Source organism: Homalodisca vitripennis, chromosome 5, assembly GCF_021130785.1.
Source record: "Homalodisca vitripennis isolate AUS2020 chromosome 5, UT_GWSS_2.1, whole genome shotgun sequence".
Lineage (NCBI taxonomy): Eukaryota > Metazoa > Arthropoda > Insecta > Hemiptera > Cicadellidae > Homalodisca > Homalodisca vitripennis.
The window spans coordinates 58,008,191-58,034,667 of NC_060211.1; the positions used below are offsets into that span (position 1 = coordinate 58,008,191).

Here is a 26,477-nt window from a genome sequence, read left to right on the forward strand (position 1 = left end):
TAAACGGCAAGGAGCTTCGATTTCTTTTCTTTACTTTACGTCTCTGAATTTTTCAGAGGAATGTGGTGATTGTGGTTAGCTCAACTCGACCTCGTTTTCACGAAGAGCAAAATTGTGAATTTTTTAATCGTCAAGTAGCTTTAATAGTTTCTACTCTTGACTATGACTAAAGTTACATTACGTCCCTGACTGTTGCAGAAATCAGCCAAGAGACGACGCCCAGGGATGTGCCGATTGTGGGCGACCCATTCTCGAACATCGCCCTAGACCTTGTTTTTCCGAAGGGCAAAGCTATGTTTATTCTTAACGGCAAGAAACTGCAGTTGCTCACTCCTTTGGACCGCGACCAGGATAATCTCTCACATATCGTGTTTCAGGTAAGAATCTTTGTACACAATTATTTACTGACATTACTATATAAGGAATTATCAACTATCAATCTAAGTTACTAAAATATAAAATACTGTAACCATAAGTACAGTAGTAAATGTGATAGAAAGTGAAGGGTATGGTAATTGTAAGGTTCATCTTTGTGGTGGTATATACTATCGTAATGTTCCACTTTATGGATGATGCCTAAATTGGTGGTTTTTCTGATCGAACATTTTCGCATTCTGTTGTCTTCACGAGTAATGTAGCGGACGTGTTGAAAGCGTGTAATTTATTCTCAATGTCTGTCTGTCCGGTAGAGGTTTTGCCGGTCGCAATTACGTCAAATGAAGCGTGAAAGGATTTGCAGCAGACCCTATAATTCGATAATTACAGACCCCCTTCCAATGTGACCGTCCCCCGAATCAGTCGAGTTTATCCATTATTTTAATTTGTTTCGTAACATCGCGACATCAATTAGCCGAGTCGGTCGTTATGCGAGCTTGCCCTTTGCCTAAGCTCATTAATCTCCATTACAGTCCCATACCGAGCTCGCGAGCTAGGATCAACAGCTCACTCGTCCGTCACTGTTCACTTATAATGGACATCCTCGTCATTTCATCCTTCAGATACTTGTGGAATTTACTGATTGTGCTATACCGAGTGCCTTCTATCTGCGGGCTTTTACTGTTCAGTCCTAAGGTCGATAGTTTATTCTACCGTCATTGTTCACTTATGATGGACATCCTCATCATTTCATCCTTCAGATACTTGTGGAATTTACTGATTGTGCGATACCGACAGTCTTCTATCTGCAGACTTTTACTGTACATACCTAAGAACGATAGCTGACTCTACCGACACTGTTCACTTACAGTGTACATCCTCGTCATTTCATCCTTCAGATACTTTTGGAATTTACTCATCATCACAAGAGGTTCGGCCGTGGAGAACTAGCAGCAGCTCCTGAAATTTGCATTTCTAAATGAGATCGTCACACTGTTACAGTAAGAATATCCATAATCTTAAGTTTTATATTTCCTAACCGTGGCCGAGCGGATCCGCCTCAGCGTGGCCCTATTGAGTAAGGATGCCTCCGCGGCGAGAGTGGACTACAAATTAAACCGTACGATAATGGCACAAGGGCTCGTCACACGGCTCTGTCCAGTTTCTCCGAGCCGAGCCGTTTGCAATTTAAATAACCCCCATGTATCAGGCGCTCATAACGAGATGGACGATTGGTCTGTGCCATTAATAATAGGAGAGCCAACCTTTGTGAAACTGCTTTCGAGAGCGCGTCATTTGTCACGGCTCCCAGGTTCCGAATCGAGTTTGCACCATAAATATGTTAATTATTGTTGCGTTAACTACGGCCTCTTTCTTGCCGATTTCTTGGCTGTATAAAGTTGTATACAGCTTCCACTACATCAGTTACTAACTGGTAAAACCCCAACCAGTTCCAAATTCCAAATTAGATAATAATATTCGGTTTCTTAAAAAAATAAAATATTTTGCTAAAATACAGAATATTGCAAAAGTTATACAGTCTTATATGCTTCTATGATTATGAAAATATTTGTAGAACTCGTAATATATATATATATATATATATATATATATATATATATTGCTTTAATATATTAATCTGTATTGATAGTAAATGCAATTGAGAAGAAATTACTAGTAAATTATAAAAGAGGTTAGTTTAAAAAAAATATATGCAAAAAGAACTACACATTTGAACAAGAAAATAGTAGATTTACAGTTGAATTTTAAATATTTTCTCCGATTATTTTCTAAAAGATTAAAACTTTGAATGAAAAAGTTGTGCTAATATTATTATTTTATTGTCCATGTAGTAAAGATGTTTGCTATAGTAAATAATTAGATAGTTGTTAATATTTTTAGGTATTTTAAGTAAGTGGTATGGAAACTATTTTTTTAAATCACTTATTATATGTACGCTTCAATATTAAAACTTTTCGCGTAATTAATATGGTGTATTAAATAAACCTGTTAGGTTTGAAAAAAACTAATTGCAGCTTAGTAAAATTATTTAGGATTTTAAGTATTGAAGAATTTTAATAACAGTATTTTAATATATTTTACTGGTAGATCGTAACATCGTATAGTAGGTAACTTTATATAAATTCCAGTGCAAATATTATTTTATTCGATGATAGATAAACATGTATTCAGGACATTCTTGTGCTATATTCTAGCAAATTAAATTACAAAATAATGTTTCATGTTTATTTTATTTTAAAATATCTTTTGATTTGTGTTAACCTATCAGTGAAAACAGAATAAGGCTACGCGACTGGTTGAAGTATGAAACAGGGTCCACACGAACAAGCCAGATTGTATATAATGTATGCGAAAGTTACAATATCTGAATGGTTCCCATGAACCAGTTTGCACTGGGGGATCGTTACAGGAAGTTGTAATTTACAAGAACACGGTCGTTACGGGCCGGTGCAGATGAAGACATTTGCATTCGGTTTCTCGCACTATTATCACAGCCAACAGGTGGTTTGCTGGGCCCGTTCATGTCTAATCAATGAAATTAGATTGTTGAATGTGCGAAATATCTCCCGTTTACATTCGCATAAGTAGTGAGTTCGTGTGTAACGAATCATTAGCAGCACCTTCGTAATGTATTCATTATTTCTTTTAAAGACCGTATAGCCACAATTTGTTGGGTGATAAACGTTCGAGCTTAGTAGCATCGTTGTAATCTTGGAACATAGCCTCCCTATAGCCTCGTGAGTTCCAGCTGACGTTCAAGGTCAAGTTTTGTTATAATCTTGTAACATGTAGCTTCGTGTGTTCCAGCTGACGTGCACGTTCAAGTCTTGTTATAGTCTTGTAACATGTAGCCTCGTGTATTCCAGCTGACGTCCACGTTCAAGTCTTGTTATAGTCTTGTATCATGTAGCCTCGTGTATTCCAGCTGACGTTCAAGGTCAAGTTTTGTTATAGTCTTGTAACATGTAGCTTCGTGTGTTCCAGCTGACGTGCACGTTCAAGTCTTGTTATAGTCTTGTAACATGTAGCCTCGTGTATTCCAGCTGACGTCCACGTTCAAGTCTTGTTATAGTCTTGTATCATGTAGCCTCGTGTATTCCAGCTGACGTTCAAGGTCAAGTTTTGTTATAGTCTTGTAACATATAGCCTCGTGAGTTCCAGCTGACGTTCAAGGTCAAGTTTTTGTTATAGTCTTGTAACATGTAGCTTCGTGTGTTCCAGCTGACGTGCACGTTCAAGTCTTGTTATAATCTTGTAACATGTAGCCTCGTGTGTTCCAGCTGACGTGCACGTTCAAGTCTTGTTATAGTCTTGTAACATGTAGCCTCGTGTATTCCAGCTGACGTCCACGTTCAAGTCTTGTTATAGTCTTGTATCATGTAGCCTCGTGTATTCCAGCTGACGTGCACGTTCAAGTCTTGATATAATCTTGTAACATGTAGCCTCGTGTGTTCCAGCTGACGTGCACGTTGAAGTCTTGATATAATTTTGTAACATGTAGCCTCGTGTGTTCCAGCTGACGGCACGTTCAAGTCTTGATATAATCTTGTAATATGAAGCCTCGTGTGTTCCAGCTGACGTGCACGTTCAAGTCTTGGTATAATCTTACATGTAGCTTCGTGTGTTCCAGCTGACGTGTACGGTCAAGTCTAGCAACAAGAAGAGGACCATACCTGTGATTGTTAGGGTGTCTGACGTCAATGACAACACGCCCATGTTCGTGCACGAGCCCTACGAGACCACAGTCTCCGAGGTGAGTCTGGTTTTTCCTTGTAAGTAACTATAAAAAGAAATTTAGATTTGAATTGTTTTGGAGAAAAAGATTGAAAGGAACATTTTGCTCACTGCAAAAAAATTGGAACGTGTATTAATTAATTTTTGGCTGTAAAATGTTCTAATTTAAAATGTTTTCTTTACTTTAATCTGAGTTATTTTGAATTTCAAACATCAATCTCAACTTAAAACTCTCACTGAATCTAACTTACAGGTTATTTCTGCCTTTTGTAGCTATAAGAGTACTGATTTACAAGCCTAATTATCTCATATACGACAAGACACAGTTAAAAAAACCTACATTTGTTGTGGTTTTTGCGTCATAAACATTACTAATGTTATTTTTATATGGCAATAATTTTTTCAGGGTTCAAGTGAAAAATCATATAACTTATAGAATTAATATTATTGTGTATAATTATCATATAAAACTATTAATTAATGCAAATAAATTTATCATAAATTAAGCAGCGTACAAAAATTTGTTTATAATCGCAACCAGAAATAGCATCAGTTTTATAAGGTAATCTTATAATCTCAATAATATAATCTTATTGGTTAACCATTTACTTACTGGCATGCATCCATTTGGGTGCATAATCCTGACTGTGGTCATGCTCTGTCACGTGACTCACTATATACTGCCATGAAAAGAGTTACGGATACAATTCAATAGAGAACGTTGACATAAATCATGTCCGTGCTGAAATAAATGTCAATTTAAAAAGAAAATAAATTTTCGCAGTGAAACAATAACAAAGCGCTATGTCATGAGAGCACTTTATCACCTCCGTCCATAAAGACATGTTGCGGAGAAGGCAAGGGCACGCGGAGCACAAGTTACTGTCTTTAATTGCGAGGATTTAGTGACCGGCCGGTATCGGCCCGATGATCTGCCGAGACCGATATACGCCGTCAGATCGACCACTGATATCGGTTCGCATAATTTATAAAAGGAAATTGTTGTCGGCGGTGCAGCGGTGGACAGGGTTGGTCAGATTTATTGGCCGATATAACCACAGCTCAGAACCACCCCACAGTGGTTAAAGCGATGCAATCGGAGATCCCCTGTCATCGATACGAGGAGCCGCGGTGCGACATGTGTGGAGATCACCACGCGCAGCGACTATACTCGCTTCTTGCTACTGAGTCTTCTCCACCAAGAACTCTGTGAATGCGATGTACCACAACTCAGAACCACCCCACAGTGGTTAAAGCGATGCAATCGGAGATCCCCTGTCATCGATACGAGGAGCCGCGGTGCGACATGTGTGGAGATCATCACGCGCAGCGACTATACTCGCTTCTTGCTACTGAGTCTTCTCCACCAAGAACTCTGTGAATGCGATGTACCACAACTCAGAACCACCCCACAGTGGTTAAAGCGATGCAATCGGAGATCCCCTGTCATCGATTCGAGGAGCCGCGGTGCGACATGTGTGGAGATCATCACGCGCAGCGACTATACTCGCTTCTTGCTACTGAGTCTTCTCCACCAAGAACTGTGAGTTAAGAATGCGATGCACCACAGACCACAAGTCGCAGTGCGGTGATTTAGAAATCCATGAGGAGCGTTGCTTGAATAAAAATCAAAATTTCGAAACTGCACATGCCTAAATAACCGTCTGATTAATTAAATGGCGTCGATCAAATGAGCCTAGTCAAAAATGAGCCTACAATGAGGCAGATAATAAACCACATCAAAATCCGCCAGAGTGGTGGAGCGCACCTTTTACCCAAAACGATATTTCAACGGGTAAATCACATAAATATGACAAGATTACAACTTCAAACTATTCAAACCTCCAAAGTAACGGTTTCTTACATAATGTTCTAAAACAAAATTTATTTACAAAATAAAACAAGTAGATTACATAAACTCAATTTAAAAATAATGTAATCGAATAGTTTTAAAAGAATTTGTTGCTACTAGTTTAGAATCTTGTAATTTTCTTAAGACCAATTACGAGGCCTTCTTTAGTAGTGTTGCCTTACTTTAAAAAACAAATACAACAGGGGCCAAAAAACCATGATAAAATACAATGGAACAATAAGTCTCATACAATTTTCACATACCGCACTCGTCAGAGGTAGGCTCACTTTAACTGTACAAGGTTAGTATATGTACAATTCCTAAAATATTTAACGCATTTATGGTTTTAAAATAAATAAAAGTAAATTAAACTTACAAAGCATAAATAATACAATAATACAGCACTAGTCTTAACTGAGCGATGGTCTCTCAATGATCTAAGCGAACTGATCAAAGTTCATAAAAGCTCGTTGTCCAAGTGTGCGAATTTAAGTGACTTTTTGAAGTAAATAAATAGGCTGAAGTGAAATAAATAACTTGTCAGAAGTAAACTGCTATAATTACTGGGGATGATAACGAGGTTACATACAACTACTTTTAAAAAAAAGAATTGAGATATTTGATCTTCTTGGATAGAGAGGAAAGGAACTGCACTCTCGGTTCTTGCGATCTTGGAAGCAGAAGAATTCAAAAGTTCAGACTGAGATCGGAATAATGTAAGTAATGAGGAATGAATGGAGGCTGTTAGGCTTGGAGCTGTGAGGTCTGATTGGTTTATGATTCACAATGGATTAAACGGGGTAAGAGAGAAAGCCGAGTCCAGTGAAGAAGTAACAAACGTCCAGTGGAATCAGATCTCTCTGTAGTCTGTTGTATAATGATTGGATGCTACGATAGAATTTTGGTGCATAGACAAGTGGATTAAAACTCGGAGAATTGTCCTGGATTTCACAGCTATCTGGATTCCAGGGCATACAAAAATCATGATATCTTTGAGTGCCAGGATAACACTGCTCAACAAGTTTAAAAAATGATCATTAAACTTGTTAATGCTGAACTCTTTAAATACACTTAATAAAGGACAGTGCCAGATTCTGAATGAAAGTAAAGTTCTATAGATGGATTGTTTATTGATCAAGGTTGTATAACATGTGCAATTTTGTAGTAAAATAAATACATCACGCGTAACTCAATATTGCATAGCTAATCGTGTGTGACGAAATACGAGTTCAGGTTCTAATCGAATAATCAAATGCTTGTGTAGTAGTTGACATACGATACTGAGAACTCAAAAAGGAGACGACCCAGTCCCAGGTGATTAATTAGACTAAATATATATATAGCGTTAAACCAATGAGCAAAAGAATCTCAAGGCTTTATTATTACAAATATAGTAGTCCTCTATTTAATGTCAATAAATACCATCAGCATTTTTCGTAAAAATACTCAGCATTATTGTTTTTCAAATAATTTTAACTTTATAGAGTTTATATTTCATGTGATTTGAGAATTTACATTGAAGATGTAAATTTGCTAACGTTCAGTATATTTTAAGACTTGGCAGTGAACGAAAAATGATCTAGACATGGGACAGTGACGGGTATAGAAAATTATTTCGGAGGGGGCTGACACACGGGGTAGTTTACAATGTATACAATACCCTCCAAACGTGTATTCCTTTCAAGGTTTCAGAGGTTCTGAAATCCTTTCAAGCAAAATTATTGAGATTTGAGACCTTATGAATGTGTTCTAGCTTAAAACCTACTACTAAGTGCAATTTTAATATTATTCTTTCATAATTTAGGGGGCTGAGCCCCCTCTTATACACGCCTATGACATGGGATAACTGTCAGCCAAGATTTATCAAACGGTATCAATTAATTTCTGCCGGGCCACTCGTAAAAGGTTTTGGCACAAGTGTGAGTGTGAGGTTCGGGTAAATTACTGCGCCGAAAGCTTAATTTACAGCGGTGACAAATTTTGTAATCCGCCTACTTAGAGAGGCCTGACTGCTCAGTATGACATATGATCTGGTGGAATGAAATACGTAGGATATCTTCTTAATTATTATTTAAAGCGCGTCTTGAGCAAGTTAAACGTTTGAAGGCCGTATTTCAGTCCAATGCCTTGTATAATGCCGTATTCATAACAGTGGACCACTCCTTGGAAATTATTGTGCCATTCGTTAGCTAAGTTCGTTTTGAAAAATTGTGTTTTGTGTTCAGGATTTGGTTTGTGGGATTTGTAGCGTCGCCAGATGTTTGTACATAGTTGTGTGCTATATTTATTACCTGTGTTTGGTAACTAGTTGTGCCCGTTCAAAGAGGTCAATGGTGGGTGGTCCTCTCTTACATAGACAGTGTAATTGATCAACTATAAAATAAAAGTTCATTAATAATAGTAAAACTTACAATGTTACAGGGAGAGTCAGCTAAGGTGCCCTAAACATTTATATGAGGAGAACGGTTCCAGCTATAAGAAAAACAAAATTCAACCCCCCAATTCACATACAATGAGTCTATTTAAAAATATTTCTTAAAACTTAACGGAACTAGGTGTGCCAAATCTGGAGGGCATAGTTTTGAATCTCAAAATGTTCATATGTAAACCTCTGACATGGCACTTGTATTAAACTTCTAGCTGACTGAAAAATCTTGGTAAAGTTTGTTTCAAAAAATATTCTAAAGTTTTAAAGTGAGAGACAACATTAAAACAATTGGGGTTTTAGATTAAAAAAACTGTATTTTCTACTAGTATAAAAGTAAAATAGTGAAACCAGCTACACGTTACTTCTTGGATACATGTTACTTCCTCTGTACTAGTCATATAGTTTATTTTCGTACTTTCCGTGATCATTGAAATTAATCAATTTAATTAGTTTAATTATTTACCTACATTCTTTAATTTTTCATCCACAAGATCTTCTTTATTTAAATAAGTTTATGACGACAAAAGGATTGTGGAATTAGTAGGATTTCTTTGGGTATTTACCATCATTTAGTGATAAAAAATCAGTAACACTGCATTTCTAGATCTGCCATCTGATCTCTTCCTTAGGTGAATAAGTTATAATGTCAGAAATCGCTATAAACAAATTGTGTGTCAACTTCGCTCAATCGCTCAACTACGCTCATTACCTTAATAACACTACCATTAATAAAACTTACAAATACACTTAATAAAACTATTACTGATTATTACAACTGAACTAAAAAATACAGATTGCAGTCAGTTTGTTATTGACGATGGATGGTTTGAAAGGATAATAGGATCTCGGACATTTTCCATCGTTATACAAAAAGTATAACACAAGTACAAATATGAGTTTCAACTTCACTTCACCTTCCGCTTTGTGCAGCGTCTGAAATATGGTACTGTCACAGACTCGACTTCTGGAGTCTAAAAAACGTCGACGCCGAAGAATCTCAAAAGAAAGTCTTTGCACCATTTCGACATCAGAGACGCATCAACTACGAAATTGAGTGCAATCTAATGAATAGGCATTCTCATTGTCTCGTCAGGTACACAATTGAGATAACTACGATGTTTTAAACACGATCCCAAATCACAGTGGAGAAACTGAGTTTTCTACACACAACGATATGTTGAATTGTATGTTGGATCATCTTAATTTCTCACCCACTTAGGAACCTAAAGTAGAACGTTGTGTATTTCAAAGAAAATCGTACTGGTGCCCTTTGAGGTAACTTTTGTATACGAAATCAGGCTATTGTTAGGTACGATTCCAACCAATTCGATTCCTTGCTACAAAAATATATGCAATTCTGAATGATGAATAAAACACTTTATTAGATACGCTATTAAATACTCTATATTATTTAAGACAGTATAGTTGGCTTATAAACAGTATAGATGTATTATAAAAACCGGTATTCCGGATTCCTCCTGCGGAAGACCAGCGGAATGTTTCCGCCACGACTCCGGTTGATCTCAGGCGACTGCTCGCTAACAAAAACTGATGTCCACGAGTCGGCCGCTCAGATGTCCAAGTCTAATGAGGGAACCAAGGTCAGCGATCGCAGTGGCAGTGGCAGGCCAAAGTGCGCAGTCACTAATGGCGGATATCTGTAGCGTCTAGCGAGTAACCAATAGCGATTATACGGACAAGGACCGGACACCTCGCGTCTAGCCTGGCCTTGTACGCCCCAGGGCCGTAGCGAGTGGTTCTTAGCTGGGATCTCCTCATCTGTCGTCATTAGGGGAGTTTTCCTTGCCTTAACCATGAATTCACCTTCAAGATGTTGAGGGTACATCAATCATGTACAAATGTTACAAATTTTGGGCAGAGCAAGTGAACATTCAGTGATTTGTTTACAAAAACAAGAAAGACAGAAAGAAAAATTGAAACAAATGATTTATGAAGGCAGTGTTCACGTATTGTTCCTCCAGTCCAAGAACTCCTTCACTGAGTAGAATGGGTGTTGCAAGAGCCAGTTGGTTGTGGCAGTCTTCAGTCTATTCTCAGGAAGTCTCTTCAAGTGGTATGGTAGTGAGTTAAATAAAGCTGCATCTTTGTATGCAGCCTTTTTCTCATAAAGGCTGAGATGGCGAGGATCCAGGAGTCAACAGTTAGGTGTTAGGAGAAGGAATTGGAATGCCCATGGCAGCGTATAAAGGGTGCTGGCGCGGATCAATGGTTTACTCGGTAATTTTTAGCTCTTGCTTTGCAATAAAAGAAATGTAAAGATGTCTTATTATATGTTTTATTTATTTAAGATGTCTTACCAGATTGTCTAAGAAACCCTCTCTAACAATTAACATGGGGACCAACGGCTTAAAGGCGACTTCCAAACCACCACCAACGGCCAGGGCTGGAAGGCTGCTTGCAAGGACAGGATCGCTCAGCGGTAAACTACCCAAGCAGCAACCACGCTCGACGTTGCTTGATCCGGTTATCTTGCGATAACCTTTATACCTGCTACACTGCGCCATTAGCAATTAAAGTGTCATAAACATAATTCATAACGTTACAATGTTGACCTTCGTCACCCTAGATAACATCAAACAGTTGACCTCTACATACATGAATTTAATAAGGAACTAGTGGCTGTGTTCTAGTTCAATGAAGAGTTTTCTAGGTGTAATTGGTAATCGCAATAATGGCAGCAGTGTTAACCTTTATGAATTATCTACCCGTAAATGAGCTACAATCGTATTTGCATGTTCCCTCATAGATGTTCACTGTCAAACAGATTTGCTCTCTAAACTCCTAGTCCTTGGAAGATTATTTAATCTAAGGCACTACCGAATCGAATGCGTCAGGCATTTGTCTCATAGCCTCTATTGTCTTAATATTCTAGATCCAATATTATGTCAATAGCAATACTAGATTCGTCAAATTATCCTCGCATTTAAACTGTTCCTGGTGGCCCGCTAGTTATCGAGCTTCGTGCAGTGAGACAGGGTGCAACACATGGGACTTTAAAATGTCCATAATTAATTAACTTAGGATCCTGAAGGACATCTTACCATCTTTTTGAAATGCCCCCTTGGTGAAACTGCACGGGAAACGCTACAATTCTCGCTTTCAGTTCTGCAGTATCCTGTAGATGTTCTTAAAAATTAAAACTATTCCATTTATTTAAAATTGATATAAATGAAGTCAAATCTTTAATTGCTCCTAACATTGTATGGCAAACGCCATAATTTATTCTAAATTTTAAACTCTCACACCACGTCCAAACTTACATCATTGTTCGTACATTCAAGTCTCACTCATCCTTCGCCAATCTCAACCCACTTCCGGCGCTGGAGTCAGTCATCAAATTTGACGATCTCCCAGTTAAACGCCTTTTGGCGCCTTGGGCGTTTTTAATAGAATTTGGCAATCTGTTGATGAAATGAACACCTGCCTGCGAAGGTAAGTGCTCATAAACCACCGTTCGGTGTCTTCCAATACGAGTTATCTCTACCTCGAGTCTCATACCCGTGTATGTCACGTCTCCTAGTTAGGGCACATTTAGACAAACAGAACAAAGATGCTTCTAAAATGTAGAGACTGAGCAAAGTCAACAGTTGCAAATTTTTGAATGCTGTTCTGCACGACTCTCTGAAATTCAACTTTGCGATAATATGGGATTTGCAATTTAAACAGCTTCACATTTGAGATGAAATTTTTTGAGTTTATTGATACCAAGAAGAAGAATATGCAGATTAATCTCAGGGACAAAGACGAAGAAGATGAAGATGGTGGGTGACAAGGCCCTACGTCAGTTGTTCTACGCTCTGGCTCTGTTGTGGTCGGATTCTGTGCTGCAGCGCCGGCCCCGGGCCGATGAACCGCTGCCCACAAAAACCGAGGGGCCGCGGCCAGAGCCCATATTGGGCCGGGTGTAATCTGAGTGAGATTCCTCTGGCATTCAGGCAGAAGCCGTGGTGGATCATTAAAGGTGTGTTAAAGTGGGAGATGCTGCCATTAGATCGGGTTGTAGCGCTAATAACTCGGTGTGTTGTCGGTAGACTGGCTGTGCCCCGCGGCCCCTGCTGCTACGCTCTGCTTACCACCCCTCGGATCTCACGCCCGATCCATGGTTTATGGCCGGATCACAATCGGATATTCCCTATTTGTTTATGTCAAACATAATTCACAAAGAACGTAGTTTATTGTGGAGCTATTTTTGTTAATACAAATGTGAAGGCTATTGAGTTTGTTTATTACTCATACAAAGGAACTTGTATTTGTTTTAAACTTACTCGTCAAGATTTGAAATCGGCGAAAGTTTGTATTTGCGTAGAATTATTTTGTTCATTGTTCAATGAGAATCGAAGTGTCAATATATGTGAATATGTCACATTTATAGACCAATATGGACTATTGGAATGACACATCTCAGATAAGTTTTATAGTAACTAATTGGTATTGGCCTAAAATCAGCCAAATTACGGATCTGGTGTACACATAGAATGAGTGTGTGTGTGTGATGCTCGTAAGTATGAATGGATGTAAATATTAGATTAGAATTTTAACTTTTACAAATTGATGTTGCAAAACAATCTATTATTGTCAAGATGCAAAATAAAACTAATGGAATTAAATTGAAGTAAATGATGTGATTTTATTTATTTACGTAGAATGGAAATATTTTAAATTACCGTACAATTGTATAACTATAAAGTATATATTTCTATATATTTCGATATATTTTGATATATAGCGTAATATTTCAAGTGTATTTTGAGTATACAAATTAATTTGTCTTATATCTCAAGTTTGTTATCAGTAATTACAACATAACTTTATTATTTATGATGAAAGTAAAACATTTCATGGCAAATCGCTTAACAACTCTACAATAGGCATACTAATTGTTATGACTACTGCTTAGTTATGATAATAACGAAGAAATATTGAAATACAACGAAGGAAGTAACATGTAAGATTTGATTTCCCACTTTCTTGATGGGAAATAATTTACAAGAGTCCACCTACGTAAACAAAATTTGTGACGAGTTGGTAATGACTGACCGCTTAAAATGGAGAGAGGAAATGAGCGGATAGCTCGAGCCAGAGCTTGTGTTGGTGATTGTCACACCACAACGGACTGATAGTTGAGTGACCAAGTATTTATCTATGGAACTGACACTATGGTGCGAGCGGCGCGCGGCGACATACGACAGCAGATCTGCGCAGGCGCGGTGTGAACACAAGACATGCGCAGACTCACTCTGCGTAATTGCAGCTAATGACGCGCATTCCGCATACAAATCGGATTTATGTGCACATTTCTCTGATTTCGTGTTTCACTTTCATTATTTCCTGAGTGTTAAGGTACAGTAATCAGTTACCCAGTTACTCAATGCCAAATACGAGCATTTAGAGTCACTCCAACTGTATTGGAAATGTTCTTCTGATTTAAATACTCAATTAAATTTCATCTCAATGTTTAAATGTACATTCGACAAATCTTCATATTTCGATTCGTGTATTTCGACAAGAACTAGGTGCTGGCTCACATATCTTTTATCTAGGAATGAGTGTCCCAACTGGAGTTTATTAGTTTTCTTAGCGAAACCTCTTAACAATTTGTCTTCCTTCAAACAAGCAAACTTCACACTTAGTTTGTTAACACTGATTTTTCGTCTTCAGTATCAGTGAAGGTGTTGGTACCGTTTGGTATTTTGCGTTTTTCGGTATCTTCCAACGGAAGTGTTTCTCTAGGAGCGTTCTTTGTTCACGAAAGTGGGATTCGTTTTAGCGCTACATTCAAAATTACCAAAGGAGGATATCGGCTCACCGATTCTATTTTCATAGCCTACAGAAGTGGACATTCTGGAACATGGTGGATCTTATCCACGTCATTCTAATTATTCAGTGATCATATGTAGAACTGCAGCTTTATATTAATTGTAAACAATTGTATTACCATCCAATAATCATAAATATGCATTAAGTTGCTTTCACAAAACACAGAAACTCGTAAGAAGGCTGGCACAAACTTCCTGTTCCCAAAACGAAAGATTCTGCACTCCATATCCTCCTCCCCACTCTAGAATCCGATCGCGGTTACTAGAAGTAGGGTCTCAGAAGATGGTGGAATGAGAACCAAACCTTAATCGGCAGAGTACGTTATAGTAGGCAATGCTCCGAGCGGCGGCGGCGCGCGTCCTCTGACGGTAACATCAGGTCAATAGCACTGCTCTTTAATACATGAGATCAGCACTTGTACGTTTGCCTGTAATGAAAACGGTGGACATCTAACACGAGGCTCGGATTGGAGTAGAACATTTCTTGCGCATTCTCTATATAGGAAACTAGTCGAGTTATTCATACTATTGTCGGTGATCTGAGCAAACTTGTCCCCGTGTTCGGCGCATTACTTGTTCCGGTCGGCTAGTTATAGAAGTAATAGCCATATCGAACTCGATTTGTGTGTAACATTTCTGCATTTAATCACTCGAGTCCTTATGAGAAGTGTTTCCTTCTTAGTTATCCTGCAGAAGACTACTCGCACCTGAATAGCTACTATCCAGCTTCCTTGGTCATCTAAGTCGGCTAAGTACGACAAATACCCAAACTGTGCAATACTTCAACCAGTCAATATCAGTTGGGTGCAATCGGTAATATCAGTGGATATACACCATGTACACTTGCGAGACTCGGGGAAGAGATATACGGGTCAGCGTAGGAGACTTCGCGTTCGCTGGTTTGGTGGACCATTGAGCGATTCCCAATGGGTCGATGTCGATTTAGTAAAGGCGAAGATTCACGTCGAATTTCAACCCTCAAAGTAACTTAATCAAAAGTATCGTACATACAGACGGATACACAAAAAGACATTTGTTTTCGGTACTTTTATATTATCCGGAGGCCACAGCTTTTGGAAGAGTTTTTCTTACCGGGGTCCTAAAAAACTAAGTTATTAAAAAACAAAAGACTTTATTTGACTTACTGTGAAATTTACATGTCATTATGACGATCGGTTCTTGTTTTCTGTCCCCCAAAAGGAAGCAATACCGGCGAGGAGGCCACTCTATCCCTAACTACTATCTGTTCTTGGACTATATAAGTAGATAAACATACGTATTATAAATATAAAAAGTTAACGAGCGCTCATATGATCTGAGCTTGAATTTAGATACCATCTCGAGGGAGTTTTTATTTTTTCTCCAGAAGCGTGGGGTAGCGCCGAAGGCGCCACCGAAATCTCACTGATGGTCAAATGCATTTCCTATCGGTACTTTCTCAACCTTAGATCACGTCCAACTTTTTCGACGTCAGATCACGTTTGACGATCTCGCACGTGATCTGGGGTCGGGAAAGTACCGATAGGAAATGACTCAGTACGGGCGTCGTATAATAACAACAATAAGTTCCCATTTTTATATTGTTAAGGACGAAAGTAACTACCGGTTTTTGGCACTTTTGAACCAAACTCCAACTTTGAAAATTCATATTTTGTAAACAAGATATGTACAAGTATACTGGTTTTGACTATGAAATTTTAGAACTTTAGAATCACGTGAAAAACTTATTATTGAATTATCATCTTAATTTAATTCTTGGCCGGGCGATTTAAAAGATTCGGCATTGGTCTCATCGTGGAGCTCTTAAGTCATTATTTTGGCCATGTAATTTGTTAACTAACCATTTAAAGTGTTTAATTTTTAACACAGATTTAATTGAACTGGTTTTGTTAAATTGCTGCGGCCAGCGCTCGCTCTTTGAACGCAGGCCGCCAGACAATCTAATTTCATCTACAATGATCAGCGTCTAATGTAATGCAGCTTTTAAACCATGTTTATCGATGATTTTAGTGTCATCAAGAAACATATAAAGATGTGTAATTTTATATTAATTTAAGCAAATAACAGTATCCGGTCAAAAATTGATCTCTGTTTAATTCTGCTGTTTTTATTGTACTGACTGGATGGACATAGCTTTAAATTTAGACTGTTGCTCGGGTAAGATTTTAGTTATCCCCACAGTGTCATACAGCCCATGATTAACAAAATCTGTTAAGCGTTGGAAATGAAAAATGAAATGAAAAATGTCTTTATTAGAGGCGAAGTAGGACTATAAAGTCCTCTCTACCACTTAACCTCGTAAAAAATTAAACTAACATGCATATACATGTATAACTAAAAATAAATATATTTATTTACCTTATACGTTAAAAGAATTTTAGCTTTTTTGGGAGGGAGAATTTAACTATCAATGGTAACAACACCCCTAACATCGAGAGGTTTTCAGTGGGTTAACTTGTCCTATCGTGACAAAGAGAGCTTTCTATAGGTAAAATATAAATCAGTGCAAATTTAGTAGAATTTGATTTTCTGAGAACACACTGATGACTATTGCCTATTGAAGATATTGTGATATAGTGATAACAATCCTGTTGTTGGAATAATCCTGAAAAATACTGCTCCAAAAAAATATCAGAAAATTTATAAATTCCACATGACCAATGCTTGCCTACAGTTATTTGGCACATCAGAACACTACATGCCATGTCTGCTTTCAATCGGCCACAAATATACATTATAATTAGTGTAGTCCTAAAGCAATGTAATACTACGTGCTATGCATCATACGTGTCCATTCCTTCTTCAATTTTCCATTAACCTATTTTTGGTAAGTTAGAAGGAGGGAATTGATGGCCTAACTACATCGCTATGTATTCTTCCCAAGACAATAAAAACATTCTTAAAGCTGTTTTATTTTATCAAAAATGTATTTATACTTCTTTGTTTCAGCTGACACCCGTAGGAACCACGATCTACCAGGGTCTGAGGGCGAACGATCTCGATGCGGGGGGTGAACGGCTTGGTCGAATACTCCATCGTGCCAGGGGATGGGCGAGGACTCGGTACAGACCAGGGAGTGGGCCGTGACCGCATCAATGTGGCCGATGGGGCAGGCTTTCTTCGCTATCAATCTGCCACACCAAGGTCAGGTCACAGTCAACCGAAGTCTGGACTATGAGAAGACCCAGCGTTACCTTGTCACTGTGGTCGCTACTGTGAGTTGCCTATAACTGTCCTACTCCAAATACAAGTAGAAACTATGTTACTGTCCAAATCCAATATAAAATTATAAGTACAAAAAAGATAATCATTAGGTTTGTGATATTCAAACTAGCAATTGAGTGCAGTCATCTTGTCTTTTAGGCAGATATCAGGCATATATTCCTTTGTACTTTTAACAAAATAATAACAACTTTCTTTTAACCTGTCTTTGAAAAAACTAATGCGAATTACAGTGACTAAAATTGTTTATCTGAATTTAATTTTGCCCATAAAAACCCATGGATGTAGAATTTTTTTAGATTATTTTGCTGCAATTACAAAAACAATTGTTTGAATTTACCTTTGGTAATATGTATCTCAAAAAAGTAACATGTATGTGGAATCATTATCAAAACTATAGTACTAAGAGTATATACATAATCAAATAATGATTCACAAAACTATTATGGATTAATTTGGCATGATCCAAACTGACAGTGGCTGATAGAAGTCCATAAATAAAGGCCTTTAACCAGCAGTATGCCTTCTGAAAGTAAAAAGCCCATTTTATATAATTTATTTATTCATTTATATTAGTACAGAATTTTCTTCTTTGCTCCTATTCAATATTTTTTAGATAGTTGTATAAAATCAAGTCTCATAGCGAATTTCTCTATTTTTAGAGGTGTTTAGTTTATAGTTCTGATGATCTTGGTAAAAAAATATTCTAGAGCCAAACTACAGAAAACAATCCCCAGGAGAGAATATACTTGTTCCTATTTTGAAAAGCTTCACGGCCAGATACATATCGCTGTAAAGGCCAGAGAATAATAATGCTGAGACTATAAGCTGAAACCAATAATTATATTGATGAGATGCAGGCTTGAAGGCCAAGCACATTTAGCAGCTACAGGTGCCACCTCCGCCTCAGTCCCGCCAGACAGCCTGGCTCTCCTACACCTCTCTCTGTCTCTCTCTCACTCTCTCACACACACCTTTCAAGTCTACTGTTGAGCAACCTGCTCCAATTAATCCTTTGTGCAGCTTTTTATAATGTATTTCAATTGATAAAGCAGTGCACTGGGGCCTCGCCTCGCCCACTTCTAAACACTGTCACACTTCATCCTACGGCTGTGGTCCAGGATACTCGCTACTCCAATCAACGGATTATTACATTAGTAACAGACACATTTGTTTTGCATTAATTTACCCAAGTTTTGTTGTAAAATAAATCTAAAGGTAGTGTAGCAAAAAATCTTTTACTATTCAATCTCGGTCCATTGTAATTAATGTTTGATTTATTCCTTTGTGATTAACACCTGGATTGTCAACGTCCCACGCTTCTTGTCACTATCCAGGTGTTTCTCACAGTCTATTTGAACCTCTGGCACCTGAAAGTTAATGTGTTGTTATAAATAAAACTCCAAATATGGTAATTATCAAACAATTTCTAGCACACAAGCTATTTTGGTTTAATTCACTTGTGTAGTTGATGTACAGTGTGTTTCAGAACTCTTGTTGAATATTTTACGGCATCGTTTGTATGGTTTATAGTTAACTCGGTTTTAATTGGCTGAGCGTTAGCGAAGGTTAAATTCCATTTCCACCTGTCTATCTGTATGCCTGTCCTCCCATGATATCTCTAAAACAAACTGACCTGTAGACTTGAAATTTGCATGCATTTTCATTTTATATATTAGCAACACTGAGTTCGATGATGGTGCATGTCACTCCACGGGATTTGACCAAGGGTTAGTAAATATTTTTACATTGGTATTAATGTAAAATGCTATTGACATTGGGTAACCATGATGACAATGAGCAAATAGCAGAGTAAATAAATCTGTAAACAAACTGACACCTTTACATCTCATTAATATCACTCATTATCATTTATATCTCATTTATCAAAAATATTATACAAATCACTCAGAAATATAATAATATAAACAAAGTTTAAATAATTTCGTATTAATCTTAAGATAATTTTATTGTTAGTTAATTTTGCTTATGTTAAATTAATCTTGTATTAACCTACCTCACCCATTCTTAATTTTAATCAACTTAATTGAAATTCTAATAATTATTTAAACCTAACCTTATTTCTCTCCCCCATAATTTTGAAAGTTTTTCAAACAAAATTAATAACTCCTTTTATTGAAAAGTAAAATATTGATTTTACTCTCAAAATTCTGTTCCACCAATATAGTTATGCATGTTAAGAAGACTACAAGCAAGGAGGCTGTAAATAGCAACATTGTTCAGGCCTACCACTTGTGTTGCCTGCCACCTCATACTTCTTCTCTATTTGACTGTACTAGCGAATAGACTTAAAATTTGGGCATTGATATAAAATTTTATTTATTTCCCTTAAAACAGTGTTTGAACACAAACAGTTCAACTTTTATTAGGCTGCAAGAGCCAATATTTCTATTTTGATCTCTGTGGTGAAGAGATTACATTATTGTTGATACTTCATCAGAACTTCACACCCATAGACTTTCAACTTTTCCAATTCCAATTTTGAGATGATTATCAGTGCTTAAACATTTGACTTTCAAACAGATAACTTTTTATCAATCAATTTTCTGATTTATCAAAATTCTTAACATTTTCCCATTTTATGAACTTTAATAAATTTAAAACAATGCCAAAAAATATCTGGCACCACCTCTTGAGTGAAGATCCAGCTTTTCTATCTATTATATTGCACATCATCATTGAAAAACTAATTTTAATTCTTTATAAAATAACTTAAATTTTAAATTCCTAGTTCCTCTATCTAAATTTTATTCCAGGACTCCCAACATTGTAATTTAGACTCTTTAGATTTCAAACAAAATGTATTACAAGTTATCAAAAATTGAAAAAAATTATTCATTAAGTTAATCATAATAAAGGAAAGAAAACCAGTGTATCTATTCATTTCTTTACCTTAAGTATTCTTGTATCTAGTTTATAGCGGTTTATTGTAATAATAAATAAAATTAAAATGTAAATTTGACATTCTCTTCTTCAGGATCGTGCAAGAAATGTTTCTGAGAGGTTCTCCACAACCACCACTCTGACAGTGAACATCCGAGATGATGATGATCAGGACCCTTCGTTCATCTACCAAGGGTGTATGCTGTTGGATGGTTCTTGTATCAATCCAGAATATTATGCCACTGTGAGTAAATATCAAGTATGAACTAGTAACAGATCTCAACGTGCATAATTTCGTCACAACAAATATTTACAGACATATAAGTTTCACATATAACACACATTGTAAGGCTGACTGGCATAACCTAGGAATCATGGGAGTGAAAATTGACAGCACATTGCTCTCTGGTTTTGCCGGCCAAGTTTTCAATTTTAATTACAAGACAAGTGTATTCCACTTCTCATAACAATGCTATAAATAGTTAATGAACTTGAATAACACCAAAATCAGTCTATTGGGCTAAATTGAACACTAACAATTTTGAATGGTAAGCCTTATTGTACATCTAAATATAACATCCACTTCATTTGAGTAGTTATACTCCCAACATGAGTCTCAAGTTCTACTTCGATGTGAGGAATCTCAGTACAGATCTTAAAACGAAACAACTTGATTTCTAAATTAATCTAATTTTGGATCAATTCTCCTCCCATTTAAGTGATTTATATACTGTTTTGTTAATAATAAATGTGCATTGTAGTTCAATCTAGTAAAGGTAATGTTCTGTCATTTATATAGCTGTTATAATCAAAGATATAAAAAATATTGAGCAGTTTGTTTCAATTTGTTAAAGATTTAAATTTAGGTAAAAAACACAACAGTATAAACTTGAATGCATTTAAATATGTAGCAATTTACTATTATTGATAACAAGATATATTTTTCTTTTCAAAATCTTACTGTGTATAGATTAATATATTATATGCATTTATATCAACACTTCTATTACTTTTAGAAACTTATAATAAAACAAAAACAAATTTAACATAACTTTTTCATGATATGCACTCATAATGAATTAATACTTTACTTTATCAAAATGGTGACCTCCTTCATTCATTTTTAATTCCATTTTCTCTTTTCCATCAAAGTGTATTTTTTTACAAACATCTCGCATTAAATTAAAATAATTATTCACTAAAGTTCCTATTTGTAAAACTTTATTGAGTAGGGTACTAAAACAATAAATAATCATTATGAAATATAAATGTTTAAAACTTACTTTGCTTACTTTGTTTTATTTAAAACTTTTGTTATTACAAGTTTTTGATGTAATTTACTAATTGTTTAATTACACCTTAAATTCTTGAAAAGTCACATTGTAAGAAAAGAAAGTGGTACTGAAGTCAATGGAGAATGATTTGCTAATAGATTTACGTTGTGTATTATAATTTGTGTTAGTACTAAATACTTACTGTCAGCTAGTTTAACTACTTGTACCAATTTCTACAGTCTCTCGAATGACTTGTTCTTCATACAACCAATTTTAATTGTTTCTAAAATGTTACAAGGTTTCGAGTGGAGTCCTGGCAGGAATCCTAGCCATCTCTCCTGAGAAGATCCAGGCTGTCGACATGGACTCTATCAACTCCCCGATTATGTACAGCTTCCTGTCTGGAGTTCCCTCCTCCTACCGTGATTACTTTGAGATAAATCCCAACACCGGAGCTGTGCGCCAGATCAAACCTGTGGACACTGCAGTATCTAAAAAATTTGAAATCATAGTAAAGGTAATAGTCATATTATTTGATTCTTTATCTTACACATATTCTCAAACGAAGACAGAGAAGTCATATGTTCTCCCATCTCCTAACTGGTCATTTTTGAGAAATTTGTCTTACTTTCAAGTCTTAGCCAACTATATGTACTAAATTTTTATTTAAGAATTTATTTCCTTATTAATTTAGGCAAATCAAACAGGTCAACTTTGATGTATAATCTATAACAGCCGATTAAAATTCATTTAAAGGGAGATTTTTGCTTTGCTCATATATATATTAATAACAAAAAACAATTTTTTTACATAATATCAAGGCATTAAATTGAGTATGTAAAAAAATAACAAGTTAGTTTTAAAATTTATTAATTTAACTTACGTAGTATCAACTTTTATCATACAAATCTTCTGATAAATGATAATCAGACCTTTTCTTGCTTTAATAAATCAAAAATTAAGAGAAAGATTTATATTTGTGTACAAACCCGCGCAATTTCAAAATCGAAGGCCATAACTTTCTTAGTGAAAGCATAATATGATAGAACCCTAAAATGTTTTTAAACATACGTAGACATATCAGGTGCATATTATTTCAGTATACATGGTTGAGAGATTCAAAATATAAATACAATTTTGACTGGTTCTATTTTATATTTTGTTCTATGAATAAATGTGTACATATAAGTCTCAAAAACCTAATTTGGTGAAAAAGTGTCATCTTCCATCTATTTAGATTAATTTTGTATCTAAAGTATTTCAAGTTTCATAGTTGAGTTTGACTTATGCCCTGATCAAGAAAATATATACCAAGAAAAACCAACTTGATTAAAAAAACATCTTCTTAGATTTCAAAGGAGAGTAGTCACAATAATTACCAATAATAGTGTTAAAAAGAGTCCTTGTATAAATTGGCATTGATAACTGAATTTTACCACACTTATAACATGAGAAATTAAGATAAATTTTAACTGCCTCATCATCATTTGAATTTGTTATCAAAATATATTGGGCTGAGCTTATACATCCTATAGTATAACTAAACTTAAAAATGAATAAATTTAAGCAAAAAATAAATGCTGAACTCTTTAGAGTGGTGCTGCACTATTCTATTAATAATTATTTAACTTAAGTTATCCTTTATGTATTTTGAGGAAAAGGCCTTCAATAACTATTACTAATTATTTATTCATGCAAATGTAGAATATTTGTTCTAACATATATTAATTATACTTTGTATAATATTTTTGTGCTTCATGTGAAAATGCACCTGTTTCTAATGTAAAACCATTCATAGAATATGAAATGTTTGAATAAAGAATTTTTATGTCTTTCCACAGGCTGAAGAAGTTTCGGAGAGCAGGAGGTTTGCAACAGCAAAGCTATTGGTGACGGTAAAGCCAGTGGACAGTAATCCTCCCAGGATATCTGTAACTGCTGTGGAAGGTATGGTGGATGAGAACACTCCTGTGGGGACCAAGGTCATTGATGCTGAAGGAAATCCCATCATTCTCACCGTCACTGATGCAGACCTGGTGAGTATTCCACAAGTAGAGTAAGTAACATGCAGGAAATCTGTCAATTACAAACATGTTGTATTTGTATGAATGCAAATTATTTACGATGTTGTTGGTAATCTGACAATAGAGTTTAAAAATACAAAATCCAGTAAATAAATAGATGAAAGATATAGGAAAATGCTTCCTAAGTACCATGAACTAGTACAAGTACCAGATAATGTGTATAATGTTCAATAATGTGTTAGATTATTTTATAAGTACAAGGTATTTTTTTTTATTCCACCGCTGCAGAGCCGTGGTTGGTTTCTATCTCATGAGCACTGTTTACTAACTTTTGTTGGCAAGTCACAGACACCATTACACCAATAATCGATTGTGTTTATATTTGTTTATGCATATTGAATATTCTTTTGTCAATCAAATATAAGAAATATATATTCAGTCTGTTGACTGTCAAGAAATATGTGGAGTTATTCGTTTTCTCAATGCTAAAGGTATGAAATGAGTTGAAATCTTCTGTCAGATTTTTGAAGTGTACAGACAGAACATTATGAAAGATAGAATATGATATGCAGAGATTTCAAAGATGGTTGAATAAATGTTCTTAATGAGGAATAGGTGAGCCTCAGTAAATCGCTTATGATTTGGTGCAGAATAAGACATGAAGATGATCAGGCACTTTATGAATTATTCGTATCAAAGGAGTTTCCCATGTTTTAAGAAGTGTTCTATAGGACATAACTACTGAACGAATTAACTGTGTTCATGATGGATAACAAAAATGTTAACTGAAGTGGACAAAATCATATGTTTAGGCAGTGCATTGACATTTTATAAACTTATGATGATGAAAGTGATGATTATATAAACCAAACTGTCACAGATAATGAAAAATGGATGGAATATGATAGGAACGGAATATGAATAACAATTCATGGAATTAGCAGACAATTCCAGCCTTAAAAATAATATGTAATTTGTTTTGGGACAGGAATGGTATGTTGCTTGTTAATCTTTTGCCTCGAGGAGACAAAGGGACAAAGAAAATGTTTAAATATAGTCTGATATATTACAAATGTTGTGCATTAATTCAAATCAAAAGGCAAGACATGCATAGATCAATGCTCATCAGTAAGAGACAAATGGTCATGTTCAGTGGTGAGACAAATTCAAAGCATCATTGCCAGTGGTGTAGTGGGGCCGGAGCGGTCCGGAGCGGCGCTCCGGCACAGCTTTAAGAAGCGGAGCTACAAAAACTAAATGGGGTAGATATCGGCGTAGGCCTTCATTCAAGGTATAGCGCGGTCGAAATATTAGATCATATTTCAAAGGAAATGAAAATGCGCATTTTGAATCAAGTAAAGGAAATTTCCGGAAAAGTGACAATAATCATTGATGAATACACAAGCATTAGTTCTAAATCCGTCCTCATTGTATATTTAAGATGTGAATTTAGCAAGGATAAACCACCAAGTACTTTATTTTTGGACTTAGTCCAGCTTTCTGATAAAAAAACTGAGACAGTTTTTAACAGTGTTCACCAGTGCCTTGAAGGATATGGTTTTAATAGCGAGTACTTAAAACAAAACTTGGTTTCCTTTACAAGCGACGCGACGGGACGAACGCCATGTTGGGAAAGCACTCAGGTGTAGCAAGGAGATTTTTATCTGTTTACCCTAATATTATCATATGGCACTGTATGAATCACAGACTGGAACTGGCTATTGGGGATGCCATAAGTGAAGTAGCCGGGGGTAACCAGTCATTCATGGATAAACTTTATTCATTGTACAGACCATCTCCAAAGAATAAGCGAGAGTTAAAAGAATGTGCACAGGAGCTCGATATTCAAATGAATAAAATCGGCAGAATTTTAAGCACGAGGTGGGTAGCAAGCAGTTTTTCGTACTGTTTCAGCCGTGTGGTTTTGTTATCAAGCCTTAGTTAGCCACTTCTCTAAAGCAATGGATGATCCTGAGAGAACATCCACTTATAGATGCAAATATAATGGTTTATTGAAGAAGCTGACTCCCCATAAGTTTTTGTTAAACTTAGCATTTATGTATGACATTCTTGCTGAATTGGCTTTGTTGTCTGAAAGTCTGGAAAACAGACCTTGTATTTGCAGACAAACTGATTCTTAGATCAATCAGATATCTGGAATCTTTGAAAGAAAAACCTGGGACAAGAGTTCTGGAGGCACAAGTCACCATGAGGGAAGGCTGTTTTGCATCTGTAAAGTTAAATGAAAACCCTAAAATCGTATCATTTAATTGTGAGCAGTTGATTTCTAGTGTAATCAGCAACTTAAAGAAGAGAATGCGAAGAAATCGTCAAGAACGAGGAGTTTGTAGAGCAACTAAAAGTTTTGGAACCCGAATACTGGCCTACTGATATTCAACCTGAGTTTGGCCAAACTCAAGTGGAGCAGCTATGCAAACGCTTCAAGTTGAACATCAACAGAGCTGTGACTGCTTACAGGGATTACTTGGACAACAGCAGGCGGGTACCTGATGGACTGCAAGAGCTTATAAACTGCACTAAAATAATACCCTGTAGTTCCGCTGACTGTGAAGGAGGGTTCAGCAGTATGAATAACATCCTCACACCATTAAGGAACTCATTGACAGTAGGTCATGTCTCAGCCTTAATGTTTTTAAAACTCCAAGGTCCCCCGCTCCGCAGATGGAAGCCTGACCCCTATGTCATGAAATGGCTAGGAAGACATCGTTCAGCAGCCGACACCCAAACAAGAATAGCAGAACCTCCAAGGAAAAGAAATGGGAATGAAAAAGGAGAGGAATTTTG

At 36.3% G+C, this 26,477-nt stretch overlaps 1 protein-coding gene across 1 annotated transcript in view; it reads left to right on the forward strand.

Moving 5' to 3' along the window:
• The window catches only part of LOC124362263 (cadherin-99C-like), a 222,983-nt gene that overhangs the window by 170,491 nt on the left and 26,015 nt on the right, over window positions 1–26,477 (forward strand). Inside the window, 8 exon segments of the mRNA XM_046816616.1 lie at window positions 199–377; window positions 4,028–4,150; window positions 17,198–17,254; window positions 17,256–17,363; window positions 17,365–17,463; window positions 20,469–20,618; window positions 21,947–22,165; window positions 23,490–23,684. Of these exon segments, the coding sequence (XP_046672572.1) occupies window positions 199–377; window positions 4,028–4,150; window positions 17,198–17,254; window positions 17,256–17,363; window positions 17,365–17,463; window positions 20,469–20,618; window positions 21,947–22,165; window positions 23,490–23,684 (1,130 nt within the window).